Below are 17,701 nucleotides of genomic sequence, written 5' to 3' on the forward strand. Positions count from 1 at the left end.
AGCTGATTCCGGTCTACCTTGAATGTATATGGGCTGCTACCTACCTAACTATTTTCTTTTATTATACTGTCACTGATAAGATTGGTATTCCTCCCATCTTGTTAGTATTCATTGTTAACGCACTGTACATCAAACAGGTTATGCTCATTTTCTGCGAACTGCTGTGGTATTTCACTGGCGGTTTATAAATCACATTGCAAATTAGGCTCAGCTTCATTCATTCATATGCCTGTATGATGCTTCTGTCCAACTATTTTGAAAGGATTTATTGTAGGCTTTTCACAGTATTGTTAGAGCACATGCTGCCAGTTCTATTCTTCTGTACCTTTCCGATATAAAGACTTTGGGGCTGGACAGACAAGAGAGACTTGTGTTACCTGAGCGCAGAGCGCCATCTAGAGGAGCAGCTGAGCTACTGACGGCTTTAACACAGTCATTCTCTTCGGCCATCCTTTACGAAAGAGTCTGAAACTACTTTTGAGTCAAACCTGATGTTTTAACCAATGGGTTCTGCACTTACATGTAGATTATTTCAATGTTCAGCTCTGTTAGGAATTTAAGTAATAATCTATGTGTTGATCATAGAGAAATAGGAAGGCAAGATTTGCAACTTGTAACATCGGTTTGGGTTTAGACTCAACGATTCAGCCTGTCTATGTCCCCCCACCCTTTTTATTTTTTTAATCTTCTTTTAACTCAAGTGTTTGCTTATATGGAAGCATGTGTTTCCTTTTGAGTATCTCAATACCTGTAAAGGATTGTAAATTTATGGATTCATTTTTCCAGTTATGCATGTTATGCTGATGCACAGTTTTTGGTTAATAATGGATTCAGTTTAGTGTATCAAATATTCCCATACATGTGTGTTCCTCTAGCATGCTCTTATATGCAGAATTGTGGTTGCCTTCTGCCCAGACTTTGTTGGTAAGACTTTTCAAGAAAAAATAAGGAATTATTTAATCTTTTAAACAGCTTAGAATCAGGACATTTGTGTTCAGTTCCCAAAATTCTGACCTAAAGAATATCTAGTATAGTAAGGCGAACATTACAATGTGTTTTAGAGAGTGAAAGCTTATAATACCTAGTAGATAACATCAAAGGAAAGACATGCATGACATTGCCTCAGGATAGCAATATGAATATAGAAATATTGAAAATTAATTTATAAGTAAATGGAATGACATAAGCTGTGTCTGTGTTCTTACAGTATTTTTTCTTTTGCAGGATCTCCATAACCTAGATCTCATGATTGGGATTGCATCCGGTGGAATTGCTGTATATAGAAAACTCATCTGCACAAGCTTCTATCCCTGGTAAATTCCTTTACTAGTAAAGAATTATGTCTGGTCATTTCAGTCTTATCTATGTTTTCTTTAACATTTATCCCAAAGAAGCCTACAATACATACATTTTTTCTATATGGAGTATCATGGTATTTCCTTGTGCTGAGATAAAAATGAAACCTGTTGTCTAGGCTTTTAATTCTTTAAGACTTCTGAACTCCTTGTGCTGTGTTGAAGTCTTGATCAAGTTAAGTCACATAGAGGTGTGAGTACGTGATTAGGAGGACCCTGTGGTCTTAGAGATTTGCTGCTGTTATACCCAATAATATGTCTTTTTAAAAATCAGTATTACTAGTAAAGCTAGACAGCTAATGGTCTCATCATTTTATCCTGTCATTCATCAAGAAGATAAATTGGAAAAAAATAATTGGAAAAGAAATGTAAAACTACTTGTTTAGAGTTTCAGGTTTACTGGAGTTTAAATTATTTAAATTTTATTTAAATATTAATTTTAATTTTAAATAAAGTATATAAATTTAAATTACAAATTTAAAAATTTTGTCAAACAAGGCTGTATAACATTAACAAGTTTTGGAGTCTCCAGGGGAGAGACCTTTGCGTTATTCTAGGATACTGAAAATGTTAGATTGCATGATAGTGCTGTAGAAAATAATCTCTACAAAGAAACAGTGAGCATGAAAAGTTTAATATGAATGACATTAGAAATTAGTTAAGCTGTAATTTTTTATAGTAGTTATGGGCTTTATTAGTTATACCATACTAAAAATGATAACATGAATTAGAAATTACATGGAGGCTGGACATTTCCTTAAGGTTAATGGATAGGATCAGGAAGAATTTTTCCTAGTCTTTCAAAAGTACTAATTTATATTGTATAGTTGATAAAGTATAGCTTTATCATGTTATGCATAATTTCCTCATAATTTATAACAGTTTCTCTGGAGAACATTTTCAGTATACCATCATACTGTTCTTAATCATGACAGAAAAGTACATTCTAATGCGTTGTGCTTGCTTTTCACCCCTAATTATATAAAAAGGTCCTTCTTGCCAATATTCCTTAAATATTCGAGTCATTCCATCCTTTAATTATGCACCCAACCTAACAGGTATTTACTACAGGAAAGCAATAAAATCAGTTTCAATTTAAATATTAGTGGAAGATGTTCTGCACAGTCCCTGAGTTTTCTTTCTTTCTTTGCAGCGAGTTGATTTCAGCTCACTTGGATGTACTGTTAACCATCTTAAATGTCAGTAATACTCTCATACAGCATGGTGACATCTTGTTTTTTTTCCATTTCTAATGCCCACTAAAGCATGAAAGACTTTTATATTTTACCTTTGTGCCGAGTTCTGCCCTTTAATATGTCAATCTTTCAGCTTTAAACAGCTCAGGTCTTAAAAACTGCCAGCTAGAGGCACGTTTTATGTCTTCTGCAAGTCATCTTCTGCCAGCTTAGTGACCTAAGGTATGAATGGATTATAGTTATTCCTGAAAACCATAGTGATAGCATTTTAACATCCAGGGCTATATAATTCTTCAGAGAAGGGAAAGAGAGCTTTATAGCACACAAGACAGGAGGAATCCACAACTTCAGGTGCTACTGTAACTCCTGGATAGCACAGAGGAATAAAATGCAAATACTAAAACATCATTCCCAAAAAACTATTCTCATTTTCAAACAGAAACTGAGGGGAATAAACCCCACAGACCTTTTAGTTCAGATAATTTCCACTCTATGAGGTTTCAGTAGCAAAATTTTCAGCTGACAACTAAAGCAATTGTTCCAAGCTTTCCTTCTCCCTCTCTAAAAATATCTTCTCAACTTGAAAGGGGCAAAACCTCATTACATGGGGGATAGCTTCTTGATGTTTTATTTCTGTCTTCTTGAATGAGTTAGTAATAATCATTTATGCAGGAACGGTGCCCATTCCCTGCCCTGCCCCCCCCCCCCCACTTCCCCCCAAGAAAACCCCAAACAAGCAAACAAAGAAGGTCACCAGAGCAGACTAGCTTGTGCTGTATTTGTGGTAGACACTTTCATTTTCTTTTTAAACCTCAAAGCAGGATATATTTCTGTAGTGCCTGGAGGTTTAACGTATCTTGGTTGGGCTTGAAGGTGTGCAGATAAGGAGATTTCTTACAGAATAGTATATACCTGAGAATGAGGGGAAAAAAAGCAAAACAAAAAAACCCAAAACAACTCCCCCTTCAAATAATTGAAAAGATATTTAGGCTTTTTATGTAACAACATTTGTAGTAAGCAGATTTTCCTATGGGCTGAGCAAGCTTCACCATAAACATTGTAGAACTCAAGGTGGCAGCAAATGCCATCAAAGCATTCTTTCCAAAACTAAATAAAACACTCTGCAGCATTACTGGATGACAGCAATACAACTATACGATATGGTAGTAGTCAAAGACGACCAAAAGTTTTCAGGAACAGAGGCAGTGAGAGTACTGCCTTTGCAAAAGGAAGATTTTCAGTCAAGGCAACCTACGTAAGGAGCTGACTGATCAGTCCGAGGCAGTGCAAGTCAAGACAGATTTAAAAATAACTCTGAATTTAACACAGTATTTTATATGGTCTGGAAAGTTATTCTTGGGGATGCTCAACTATTTTGTAATAATTTCCATATTAGTTTTGCAAGTAAAATGTTAATGGCAAAAACGTACAAGCACTCTACATCAGCAGCAATTAAGGTTACGTATTAAATGCTGTTCACTGTATGCAGTTTCTTTGCTTTGAAAACTTCAAGAGAAACTACTGGAGGGATACATTCTAAATTGCTAGTTAAAATTTGAATAACAACTCAACAGTCTTACATAGCAAATTTGATGGAATCTTTCTTGCTGAATCTTCCAATGGCAATATATCAGGCATACAGCTAAAGAAACATTTTTGCTTCAAGTTAAAAATAACAGTGTTTAGTACTAAGTGCTATGACAGAATTCCCATTTTAATCATAAATTACTAATTCTGTTGCCTAGTAAGTGAAAATAAATCTATTTTGACCCTTGTGAATGATAGGAATATGGGACCCAAAAGATGTATCATTACTAATGTGCTAAAAGTATTGAGCATATTACAAGTAAACCGTGAAATTTAATGATTTGGAATGTTGCATATTCACTGGACAGATCATTGGTGAGTGGTAAAAGCAGCTGAGCCACCAGTTAGAATAAGAGTAACTGCATCCTCTTCAGATCATGTTTTGGATGTGGCATCTTCAAGCACTTCTTAAATCTGAATCCTTTGATACCTTAATCTCTTAGATTATTTTTTTTTTTTGGAGGATTCTGCTCTATGTGAACATTCACTCAATTTGTAGGCGTAACATTGCAAATGATTTTTAGTTAATGTTAAATAAAACTGTCAGATTAGTAAGTGTTCTTTGTCACTGAATTAAATAGGTTTAGTTGTACTTTAAGAAGAATGAATGGAATTCAGAGGGATGCTCTACTTAGAGGAGAATCAAAATAGAGACTTAAAGCCCTGAATTGGCTTGAAGTGATTATGTGGTCATGCAGTGAATGATTTTTTTTTATTTTTATTTTTTTATTTTTTTTAAAAAGGGAGGTAGAGAGAGGAGAGGAACTGACAGAGTTTTGGTATTTTGGGATGGCGGCTACCTTTTTGTTACTGTGTTGAGGGTGTTTTGCTTGGTCTGCAAGGTTAGTTTTGTGTCCTGCATTTCTGCTGGCATTATGTTAGGGTAAGAACAGACTACAACAGCAACTGTGTAAGCTGAGAAAAACTCCTAAAATTTTTTTGTTGAATTTTAATCTAAGTCAAGAAACATGGTAAGAAAGAACCAGAAGCACAGAACTTGAGTACTAGTTCAGGTAGAATAGCACTAGGATTAAGAAAGGATTTATATATAAATGAGTCCTATCTAATTAAATACAACTGAAATTCAGAACCCAGAACTTCTAGATGAGCCGTACAGATCATTGCTGTTTGCGGTAGGAAATCAAATGGTACAAATATTTCAAGAGTTGGTTTAACAGGAGAGTTGGGTATGATTTAAACTTTCCATTAACTTTTGTACAACAATTTGCCTGGTTGCCAAAGAATAGTGTTAATGAAATTCCTGGCATTTTGTCGTTTTGTAATTGATGGAGAAAAGCATTTTCAGAAATGGGCACATGTTCAGTTTTCCACCTGTTTTGTGAAGGAAGTGAGGATTGTTCATTCCATTATCTTTCTTGTTTGTAACTGTCAAATACACTTTTCTGTATCAATGAAGGATATTGCTCTTTAACAAGTGCATCTCTCATGGGCGGTGGAGAATTGATGATATGCCATTGTCCCACTTGCTGAGAGCGATGCAAAAACTGTGCTAAGAACTGAGAGGACCTTCAATGTAGTTCATACCTGATGAGATCTAGGGTGCTGTGGAATATTATCAGTTTGTGAGAGTATTCTGAGACTTTTGGCAGCAACCTTCCAAAACTCTTTCATGGTGTCTTTTAAAGACAGATATGACTTGATCAGACCTTAAATAGCTTTCCCAAGGCTTCCATATGATTCCAGCTAATCACAGATTTCTTATTCCAAAATGTGTAGGCTTTCAGTTATTGCAGCAGAAGTATTGCAGACAAAATTTAGGTATTTTAAACAAATCACAGAACAGTCAGGGTTGGAGGTCACCTAGTCCAACCCCCTGCTAAAGCAGGTTCACCCAGAGCAGGTTGCACAGAGTCACATCCAGGTGGGTTTAGAATGTCTCCAGAGAAGGAGACTTTGCAACCTCCCTGGGCAGCCTGTTCCAGCACTCTGTCACCCTCAGAGTAGAGAAGTTTTCCCTCATGTTCAGGTGGCGCTGCCTGTGCTGCAGTTTGTGCCTGTTGCCCCTTGTCCTGTCACTGGGCACCACTGAAGAGGGCCTGGCCCCATCCTCTTGGCACTTGCCCTTGTGATATTTGTAAGCATTGATAAGATCCCCTCTCAGTCTTCTCTTCTCCAGGCTAAACAGGCCCAGCTCTCTCAGCCTTTCCTCATCAGGGAGATGTTCCAGCCCCCTCATCACCTGCATGGCCCTCCACTGGACCCTCTCCAGCAGTTCCCTGTCCCTCTGGAACTGGGGAGCCCAGAACTGGACACAGCACCCCAGATGTGGCCTCACCAGGGCAGAGGAAAGGGGGAAGATAACCTCCCTTGACCTGCTGGCCACCCTCCTCCTAATGCCCCCCAGGATCCCATTGGCCGCCTTGGCCCCAGGAGCACCCTGCTGGCTCATGGGCACCTTGCTGTCCTCCAGCACTCCCAGGTCCTTCTCCGCAGAGCTGCCTTCCAGCCGGTCAGCCCGGGCCTGTGCTGGTGCGTGGGGTTGTTCCTCCCCAGGTGCAGGACCCTGCACTTGCCTTTGTTGAACTTCATCAGGTTCCTCTCTGCCCAGCTCTCCAGCCTGCCCAGGTCTGGCTGAATGGCAGCGCAGCCTGCTGGTGCGTCAGCCGCTCCTCCCAGTTCTGCATCATCAGCAAACTTGCCGAGGGTACGCTTGTCCCTTCATCCAGGTCATTGATGAAGAGGTTGAACAGGACTGGACAGTGCTGACCCCTGGGGAACACCACCAGCCACAGGTCTCCAGCCAAGCTCTGTGGGGCTGATCAGAGCCCTCTGAGCTCTGCCATCAGCCAGGTCTTGATCCACCTCACTGCCCGCTCACCTGACCCACACTGCCTGAGCTGGCCCATGGGGATGTTGTGGGAGACAGTGTCAAAAGCCTTGCTGAGGTCAAGGTGGACAACACTCTTCCCTCACACTCTCCCTTCATCTACCCAGCCAGCCATTTCATCATAGAAGCCTATGAGGTTGTTCAGGCATGATTTCTCTTTGGTGCATCTTGTTTTGATGTTGGGATGTGCGTGGGAACCTAGAAGTTTTGTTTAATTTAGCAAAACTGATAAACATATAATTAAAATAAAAATTGCTTAAGGACCAGTTCTAATTCTAGTCCTTACCTTAAAAATCTTTATTCCCACTATGTGTATGTAGAAAAGAGGTGTTTAGTTCTGTATAAATTTACCACATAAATTATGTAGCAATGTTAATAATTTAAGTGAAAAAATATACTAATACTCATTCTTATGGTTTTCATCCTTCTACAATTATGATTTTATTGAGTGCTTTTTAGCTATTAATATAAGTACATGGTATTTTTCATGTTATGAAACCAATTGTGTGAAGTCTCTGGGGAATTTCAGATGTTGTATGACCAACTCTGTTGTGTCATTAGGGTCTTAAATTCTGTTCCTTTAGTCACAGTTGTCATATGATTCTTAAGTTACACAGACTTGACACATTTAACATTTGTGCAGCTTAGTAAAGGATGTCATCAAGTTTTTGCTGCAAGAATAGATTTGGTGGGAGAGAATTGCAGTGTGAACTATTTAAAGAGTAAATGAGGCAGAACCTCAATTTTAAAAAGGACTTTCCTTCGTAGCTAAAATTTTTTCTTTGAGTTTCTTGACATCTATTTGCCACTCAACACAGGAGATGAGCTGCATGTTATTCATTGAATATGTATCAGCTATAATCTTTTAGGCTTTCTGTAATTGGTATTATTTTTTATTGTTTTATACTTCTAAACTTTGCTTAGTATTTCATGGTCTGTTTCTTCTAGGGTGAACATATTAAAAATTTCCTTTAAAAGGAAAAAGTTTTTTATACAACAACGGCAAAAACATGTAAGTAGTCATTTAATTTTATTTTGCTCAAGTGGTCATGTTAAGTTTTTTTGCCTTAAATGTGAAGACAACAAAATGCTGATCAAAAGGCTCTGTTGTGGTAACTTGCCTTTGAAATTCTGTTTTCTTAACTTGCTACTGCTGTTGCGGTCTCCTTATCCTCACTGTGTTTCCCGTGTTTGTTTCCTTTCCAATACTGAATCCTTCCACATTCAGTCTCTTGGACTGCGTCGTTCCCATGCAGGTTTCTTCTCCCTTGGAGACCTGGGGGAAATGCGTATCTTAATCCTTTCTACAGTATTTAGTAACCTAGCATAATTCCCTTTTCTTGCTAGCATTTGCTGCTCTCTTTGATGTTTTGTAAAGTTTCTTAGTGCAGTGAATCTACTAAACAGCTGCTTATCCCATCTATGAGGACGTTATGAGGTCCCTTCTGCTTATGGGGCTCAGAGTTCTGGGAGCAAGGAGGGTTTCTGGTGAAAAGGAGAGCTCTGCAGCTGAAAGACTTGAGGTTGGAAAGGGCAATAGTGCACCTTCTGCTGCACATAACATGCAGGGCTTTAGAAGTTGGCAAAATATGTGAAGATACCTCATGAAACTGATGTTAATTTTTTCTGCTGTTAAGAGTAGTCTTCTGAATGCTGTATGGTTTTTGCAGAGCAGTTGTAATATATTACTCAATGTAATAAGGGAAAAGAAATCTTGTTTACAGTATTGTGCTGCCACAGTATGAACAGATAAATTAAGGCATCTTTTTACAAAGAGAAGGGACTATTTGATATGACGAAAAAAATACAGAAATTAGTGACCAGCAGATATATAAATATTTTAATTCAGTTGAGGATGAAACTCAAATAGATAGTAAAAGGTAAGTGTTATCTTACACCTAAACTTTATGGAAGCTCTTTCCAGTAGTAAATGAGCTCTTAAAGGTGTGTTACAAGAAGACCCTCTGACCCCCATTGGTTAGAAGGCCTGCTGAAGACAGATTGCTAGGAAAGCTTTTTTACCGAAAAGGAGGTATTTCATCTTTCCCCCCTGTCCTTTGGTGCTTATCTTCCAAATTTGAGGACTGTGCATGCATGTACACATTCTTACTTTTCAGGGCTTATGTGTAAACAAAGTTATATCTAGAGGTAGTGTTACTGCACTAATACAGACACACACAGCATGTGCAAATGACACTTTCTCTTCTGAGAGAGTTATGTCCTAATGCACTGTAGAGGGGTCTTAAGTTTTTTGCAAGCTGTAAGTTTCTAAATACGTTTTTTTATCTGCAAGCCAAGCTGTAAGTTTCTAAAGAGGTTGTTTATATGCAGGCTTGTCTCAGTGTGTTCATATATATCACTGTATGAAGAAATGAGTTGTTGGCAAACCAGTCTACTAAGTTGTGTGTGTAATTGTATTTGTATTACACTCAGTGTAATTGTATTACACTTGCAAGTATTACCTTATTCTAGATTGGTGGATTAAAAATTCACTGATAAGTAGACATTTTAAAATTCTAAATATCTTCAAGTATACAAATATGGGCAAGTGTACGGACAGCAATTTCCAAATGTGTCTTTAGAGTAAACATAGGAACAGGACTCTCTGAGAGTGATCAGTAACAGCGGACAGTAATATGAGTGTACCTCATCAGTGTATCTCAGTAGACATGAAAAAGGAGACCAGGCGTGCTATTAAATCTCTAGGTATGTCCATACTGGTCAGTTAGCTCCCTTTGCTTGAAATTTAGGGCAGCACGCCTGCAGTACTTCAGTGGTATTGCTTGGAAAAGCTTGCTCTTGCAATGGCAAGGGAGTGAGGGCGCAGCTGTACTACTAGAGGTTTTCTCCAGAACTGTGGGTTGATCAAGGGGTTTGTGAGGGCAGATGACAGGTGTTGTCAGTCTTTTGAGTGATCAGATTTTTGCTTGGAAGTACAGGAGAAAATAGGTAAATGGGCCTGAAAGTAAGGAAGATGGAAGAATGTGGGGAAAGCAGAGCAGATACTACATATTCATAGGCAAATTTTTATTAAAGATATTAACAATGCTATCACACTTCAGTTTTGTATGTCATATGGAGATTTCTTAACAAAATCTACAGAAAGTTCTCAAAGGCTGTGAATTTGCAGTCATCTGAGATGTGCCGTATTTCATTGATTTATTCTCCTTATTTCTCTTACTCCTTTTTTCTTTCCTTATGCCCCTGTTCTGAAGGTTCATCTTACCTTATCTCACTCTCTCCCTGCTACTCGCCACCTCTTTTACCTTCCCACTGCTTCAGTCTGTTGATCAGCTACGTGATAGAAGTATGCAATGTTTCTGTTTCTGCTGAACAGCTACATAAGGACTGGGGAGCAAGACTGATGAATCAGTGAATGTCTGATGCTATAAAAGCTCATGATACGTAGATTTAGTAAAGGGTGCAAGATTTAAGGTAGGAATAGGAGCTATGCTGGCTTACAGGCAACACTTTAAAGCTGACAGAAATGAAATGTTATTTGCAATTTGTTTATCTAATGCTTAAAAACAACTTCATGTTCTGCATATTAAAATATATTTTTATTTGCTATGCTGTAGATATTTTTTCAAATTCTCTGAATGGAATAGACATACATTTGACACAAAGAGCTTCCCTGGTGCTGAAAGAGCAGGACACTCACTATAGCTATTGAGAACTGTTCCCTTACCGTAACTGGCCATAAATTTCTCTAATACTGTTTTCTGGAGAACTATTAAAATACCGTTCTTTTGGAACTTGAGCTGGGAAGTATGATGGGCATTAGATCCTTGGGTCCCGCTAGAAGTCTTCGCCTTTAAAACAGTACATAGATTTAATAGTGCAGTTTGCAAGGTGGCCTGTTAGTGAGCCAGATGGTTATGTTAACAAAACCTTTTGTTAATCTAAAAATAGACCGAGTTTTTCTGAAACTTCTGAAAGTATTTATCCTACTTTAAGTCCATATTTAGACTTTTAGCCCACTTAAAAGCTGCTAAAAAGGTTTTGTGACAACAGTGGGGAAGAACACACCTATGATATTGACAAGTTTCATTTCTATTTTCAAACTTTACATTTTAATAAATTAATCTAACATTATTTTTTTAACTTTACACTATGGCTTTTCAGTGTAATTGAGATGTTTGGATTAATTTGTGTAGCAATTGAAAGGCCAGTGCTTTCTTTTATTTGTCTTCTGGAATAGTAAAACACTTCAAGTGGTATTCAGCCAACGGAGAGTATGGCAGAAATCCATTTGTTGTTAAATCTTTAAGTGATATATGCTTCTTATATTGCAAGAAATTCTGAGCTAAAATTTCATGGTGCTTGCATGCTTTATTTTATATAAGCTAATTAGAAGCTACTGTGGCAAACTGACAAACATTAATTGGTTCCATTATGCATAAGGCTCAAATAACAAACCCTGCTGCTTAAAAAACCCTATTTAAAAAAAATTAAAATATATTTTAATAGATATAGGGAAAACAATCCTGAAAGATTTCAATCAGTTAACTGTTTTACAGTGTGTATGTGAAATCAAGAGGCAAATCCTTTTTATCGTTATCTTGAGATTCTCTCTGGTTTTTTAAAATAGCGGCTTAAGTCATAGCACCAGTCATAAAATGATATGCAGAACGTGGCATTGATCTCTGATACATAGCATTTGTAAAATGTTGCCTAGACATTACAAGAACACAAGAAAAATACCGCATATTCCAGACAAAATGTTCTGTAGTTACTTCCCAGCAAGACTGTTCCTGTGAACAAACCAAAGGACATTGGCAACTAGAAGTCAAGGTGTTACACAGTTGGGACCTCGATTTCTTGCTGGGCTGTATGAGAGAGACCTTTGTTAGATCTTTGAGTTCTTTAATAAAAAGGCTTTGCGACCCAAATCCTGACTTCCTCCAAAGTATGAGCTAGAAAGACAGATTTACTGAGATGGTTGCCAGCCTAATGGTATGCTCGGTTGTCAAAATTCGGTCATAACGCAGGACAGCAGGAAAAGATGAGTGATTAAATCAAAAACTTGCTTTTTTTATTGCAGTGCTGAGCTGTAATGGCAATTAACTCGGGTGTCATGTTACCTTCCTTTCTCCTCTTTGCTTTACTCTTCATTCTGCTTTCTTGTGCAAAAGAGAAATAGAAATAGCTGCAAACATCTTGTGCAAAACTCTTGGGATCTGAAATAACTCAACAAGTACTACAGTTGGTAAGGACATTAATGTGGGTGGCACAATTGTTACAACTGTGTTTCACTGGCACTTTGGCACTGAAATTGCAAGTAAGAGTTTGCAAGACAACAACAACCAAGACAAACAAGCTTTGTATTCTGCTTTCTTTTGATCTCCTCATTGTGGTCTCATGTTACCATCCAGAAAGGAGGGACTGGATCTGAACAGCAGTAGCAGCAGCTCCAGTCCCATCACAGCTACTTTATTTCCCCCAGGATGGATCACTGTTAACATCTTTAGTGTCTTCTAGAAGACTATCAAGCAGATGCTTTTTGCATACTGTGGGTCTTGAAAGAACATGGTAGAACTGAAGCCTTATGCAAAGGGCGTTTTTTTTTTTTAACTCTGAGTGTGACTGAGCACTGGCACAGGCTGCCCAGACGCCTGTGGGGTCTCCTTCTCTTGAGGCATTCAGAACCCCTCTGGACATGATTCTGTGCAGCCTGCCCTAGAGGAACCTGCTTTAGCAGGGGCTTGGATTAGATGATCTCCAGAGGTCCCTTTCAATCCCAACCGTTCTGTGATGATGCGAAGAGTTTGAATTCAAAGTTTGAGGGTTTTTTTTTTCCTTTGCACCCGTAATAGAATGTGTAAAAGAATTTTGTTTGTCATAGGAGGTCAAGATCTGACTGGAAACCTGAAACTATATTTAGCTACTTAATATTTCACCTGTATATACAAAATCTTCACCACTTAAGACTTATTTTGTTAACACTGTAAAGATTAGGAACTAAAAAACTTAATAGTTTTTCAGTATTGCTTAAACTTTTGAAGTGTCTGTTTTGCAGTTTAGAACTTCATATGGTCATTGGGCTATTTTGGCCATCTCCAGCTCAAAATCTACTATATGCTGATTTTTTGTTTCCCTAAATGCCTTTTTCCTATTTAAGCTAAAAGTAATTTTATTGGTTTTTTTTATGAGCTTGTTTACTGTGTTTGATCTGCTTGTATATATTGAAATGTGTTATTTCCTACTGTTTCAGAATGAATCCAGAGAGCATATTGTTGCCTTCAACATGTTAAATTACAGAGCATGCAAGAATCTATGGAAATCTTGTGTAGAGCATCACACGTTTTTTCAGGCAAAGAAGTCCCTACCTCATGAAAAAAAGATATTGTCACATTATTGGACGCTGGGTTCTAGAAATCCAGCAAAGTAAGTATTGTGTGAAAGCATGTTTTGCTTTGTAATGGGAATGGGAGCACCTGTCTAAGTGATAGCTCAACTTGGAGTGACAAGAGTTCAGTTCTGCTCACAGCTGTGTCCCAGCCTGTATGTGAACCATTTGACAAGTTATATAGCTGTGACTTCAGTTTCTGCAACGTGGTATCATTACAATAGAACGTTTCTTATAATTTCCTAGAAAGACATTCAAATATAAGTTTTACTGGTATTGTTTCAACTTGCTGTTTCAGTTTGAGGTATATAAACACTAGAAAGTAAAAATGTCATGTAGCTAATGATTCAATAAGAGAATCTGCAGAACAGATTTGTTTTGAACTGTTTACCCCTTAGTGTCATATACACATTCTGTTTAATGTGTTAGGTTGATTTCTGGAGTGCATCATACCAACCATTTAATACTGTCATCGAGATGAAAACCCTTGTCCCATCCAAGTGTTCAAGATACCACTTTTGTGACATTTAGTCTTATAGTTGCCTTGTTGGGTTCTGCTACTCGGAGCCTGTTATTTTGCTATATGAATTTGGGATTGTGCCTTCACATATGTGCCAACTGTGCCCTAACTTCATTAAACTTCATCTGCCATCTTATTGTCTCGTCACTTGACATTAGAATGTCCTGCATTTCTTCACAATTGACCTTTATTTTTGCCATCCTGTGTGATTAATATCTTCAGCAAACTTTGTTCGCTCTTTTCTCTAGATCACTAGTGAGTATGTTGAGCAGAAGAGCCCCCCCCCCCCACATCCCTCTGACTTCAGTGCTGATCTTTTTTCACTATAAACCTGAAACATTTTTGTTCTATTCTCTTTTCTGTCACAAGTGAACAGGTAATTCCTCCAAGTGAGAGGACACTTTCCCTAGCTTCTTAGTTTCTCTATGGGTTTAAGGAACCTTGTCAAATGCCTTTTTGAAATCTTGAGTAGATTAAATCACTAAAGTGGGAGGTTATACTCAAGTAATGCTGCTGTTTCATCTTCAAGGCTTTTAGAATTTTGATAAGTATCAGTCTCAGTGATTTTTATCAGCAGTTCAGCTAAAATGTCTCGTCATGTGTAGCCTGTTATATCCATGTCCTGTCTCCCCCTGCCCTTGAAAAAAAATGTCATGAAACATACCAAAAATCTTTCGTATCAATAGTGAATGAAAAAGAAAGTCTTAAGTCATTGCTCTTACATGTGAGATTTTTGAGCATTCTTTGGTCTTTTGATAATCTGTAGGCTCTCTAGAAACCCGTTTGTTCTGATGATTTTTGGAGAAGTCTTTTGTTCTCTTTTTGTTTGTGGACAGTGTGACTCTGTGTTTTTTCTTTTGCCGTGTGTTCCCTTAACAGTTTAACTTTACATTTAATTTGTCAGACTGATGCTCTTTTCTTATTTGGATAAGCTTTAACTTTTGAGCGATGTCATCATACTTCAGATAGCTTCCCAGACTTTGCTGGCTCTCTGGCTTTTCAGACTGTCACATCTCTTTAGATACTGCAGAAATTCATACCATGTGGACTTGTATTGCTTGTACATGAAGCAGTTAACCCGTGAGGGCTGTCCAACAGTAAGAAGGCCGATAGAATGCTTTCTGCTGGAAAAAAGAAAATGTTCTTTGCTGGAGTGGAATTCCTATTTTCATCTAGTACTATATCATAGCTCAAACAAGTGAAAACAAGTAGTTGTACTAAAGTAATCTAATTTTGTACTGTTTTACAGATGTATATTTTGAGAATTAGTTCCTCTATGGAGTGGTATGAACTTGTTCTTCCTATAGTTGAAGGTTTTGAGGAAGTGACTTTCTCAAAGCTTGTAGGATTGTCACATCCTGGAGTCCTTTATTTCTGTCAAATTTGCAAAATCCTGATGCTTGTGTGTGCACACACAGGTATTGCACAGTCCTTGTGATATTAAAAAAGAAACCAGTATGAGTTCCAAAGGGTACCATTTTAATATCATTCCAGTTTCTACCAGACATTTGATTTTCAACAAATTTACTGTTACAATTGCTTAATAACATGTAACATGCAGTATAGTTCTCATTGTTGAACTGAGTTACTAAGAAAGACTTATTTTCAAGTAATTTCATGTTCTCAGGCATTATCTCTGGTGAATTGCTTATTTAGGCTCTTAAGGAATCTCTAGGGAAAACTGTGGACTGTGATATTTTCCATCAGCTTAATGATGTCCTCTCTACTACTACATCCTTTGGCCATATTTATGGCAGCAACAAGTGTGAAAGTTAGGATCTATGTGAGGCAGAAGTGACTCAGCAACCTTTACTAGCAGAGACTGCTAAAAGCACATAAGAAGCAACAATTCTGGAAAATTCCAAGTTCTTATCAACTTGGTCACTGTCACTTAGCAAATTATTTTCTCAAAAGATTTAAGAAAAGTTGTGAACAAGTCACTTCAAAATCATCTGTCACATATTGAAAAATTTTGCTTTCCTACTTGTTTGTGATTGTGGAATATACAGGACAGCACGTTCCTTTTTAAGGATGGCTCTGAGCTTATATGGAAGATATGCAACCAAAAAAAGGGATTCTGCATTCTCTCTTATGAAAGGGAACAAAATTTTGCATTCAGAAAAAGAAACAAAACCTCTTGAAAACCCAAACACACACGTGTGCACATAAAAATCCCACCAACCACACGGTACAAGTCTGGAGATTTTAAGATTGACTTGGATGAAAAGAGTCCTTTTCATCTTCTGTCAGATTTGAAGGGGGTTACATTCAGGTTTTATCACCTTAAGTATCACAGGTTTTCCTCTGAAATTTGTGGTTTTCTTGTACTGTGTTCTTTTACACTCATATGAGGCAGTTATCCTAGCATTTATTGCATCAGTTCAGATAGTTGATCTCTTGCAACCCTTTAGTAAAATTTATTTGCACGTGACTGTGCCCTTCTAGATTCTCTTAGTGTAAGGTGCCAGTGGAATTTCATTTAAATTAGGCTGCTGAGTTGTATAAATCACCTGTAAGCCTTATTCTAAAGGCAGGCTGAATCACATCTCCCAGATTCTGAGACATAAGTTTATTCAGTGTTTCTAGACTGAATGCTGATAACCTCTCCCAGGCACATTCTCATTCCTTGCTCAAAAGCTAAAAATTACCTGTTTTTTCACAAAGGATAAGCTTGGTAATAGATAGGAGCAAGGAACTGGCACCTCAAGATATTACAGCCCATTCCAGAAAGGCATTGGCAGCCTCTCAGTGTGTTTGCTGAGCAATATGCTTGTGTTTGACATATGAAGAGCAGCTACTTGGAGTTCAGGAGATTGCCACCTTAACTGAAATATCTAGAGAATATATTGTTAAAATCATTCTGTGGTCAGAGTTAGGGGTTAAGGGTTAGGGCTCTGACTTTTATCACATGAGTTGCAATGCTCCTCAAAAGACACCTGCATTGCAAAATGCATGAACAGGCACTTGTAAAAATAGAAAGCTGAATAATAAAAATACGTGGACTTCTTCAAGATGCATTTTTTTGTAATACATCCTCTTTTTCCACTCTCCCTCTCCACTCCACTCATATAAGGTTTCTTTGAAAAAACTCTGTTTGAAGAAGAGTAGAGCAATTGGTGCCTTGTCATTGGTATTCAGAAGACTTACAGAAATAAAATAGATAATACAGGCAAAAGCTTTCACTGAAGTTCGTGGGCTGTGTGTTTATTAAACTTAAAAACATACATGGGTAAGCTGATTTTTAGATGTTCATATTAAGTTTTTCCCCTTTTTTAAACTGGGAGAAGCTTTAAAAATATACGTTTAAAAGATGAAGGAATTATTTTGCTTTAAAATCATGAACAAGATTTGTAAAATACTTCCAAATATATAAAAAAAAACCTTTGGGTTGCTTTTTCTTTTACTTGTATAAACAAAAAGCAGTACCATGCAAAGGTTTGATATTAGCATGAATAATATCCACAGCATAAACAACTTTTTTTTTTTTTTTTAATGCTATGTAAAATTGAGACATTTCAGCTCTACAGCAAAGTCCTCAAATACTCTGCTGTCCCAGCTGCCCATTACATACAGCTCAGGACTTAGCAAGACAAAGGTGCTTTCTCTGTAACTCATAAATTGCTTCTTTCCCATGAGAAATCCTAGACCTGTAAACCTGAGTATGGGCAACTCATCTCTCTGCTTGTCTTGCGAGATGTTGTGTAAAAACATGCATAAAAGTTTCTCAATTTCAGTCCACTTAAAAAAAATATCTTTATGCTGTATGATTCAACCAGTAAGATAATTTTATTGCTTTCCTAGCTGAGGTTCTGGTTTGGATGCAACCCTTATCTTATTAGGTTCTTG

General features: G+C 37.5%; 1 protein-coding gene across 3 annotated transcripts in view; it reads left to right on the forward strand.

The window, feature by feature from the left end:
- PTPN3 (protein tyrosine phosphatase non-receptor type 3) overlaps positions 1 to 17,701 on the forward strand; it is a 106,348-nt gene that overhangs the window by 32,876 nt on the left and 55,771 nt on the right. For all 3 annotated transcript variants that reach the window (XM_037380329.1, XM_037380330.1, XM_037380331.1), the window contains 3 exons: positions 1,225 to 1,313; positions 7,935 to 7,998; positions 13,201 to 13,373. In XM_037380329.1, coding sequence (XP_037236226.1) covers positions 1,225 to 1,313; positions 7,935 to 7,998; positions 13,201 to 13,373 — 326 coding nt within the window. The remainder of the gene's footprint in view (positions 1 to 1,224; positions 1,314 to 7,934; positions 7,999 to 13,200; positions 13,374 to 17,701) is intronic.

This window comes from Falco rusticolus, chromosome 3, assembly GCF_015220075.1.
Source record: "Falco rusticolus isolate bFalRus1 chromosome 3, bFalRus1.pri, whole genome shotgun sequence".
Taxonomy (NCBI): domain Eukaryota; kingdom Metazoa; phylum Chordata; class Aves; order Falconiformes; family Falconidae; genus Falco; species Falco rusticolus.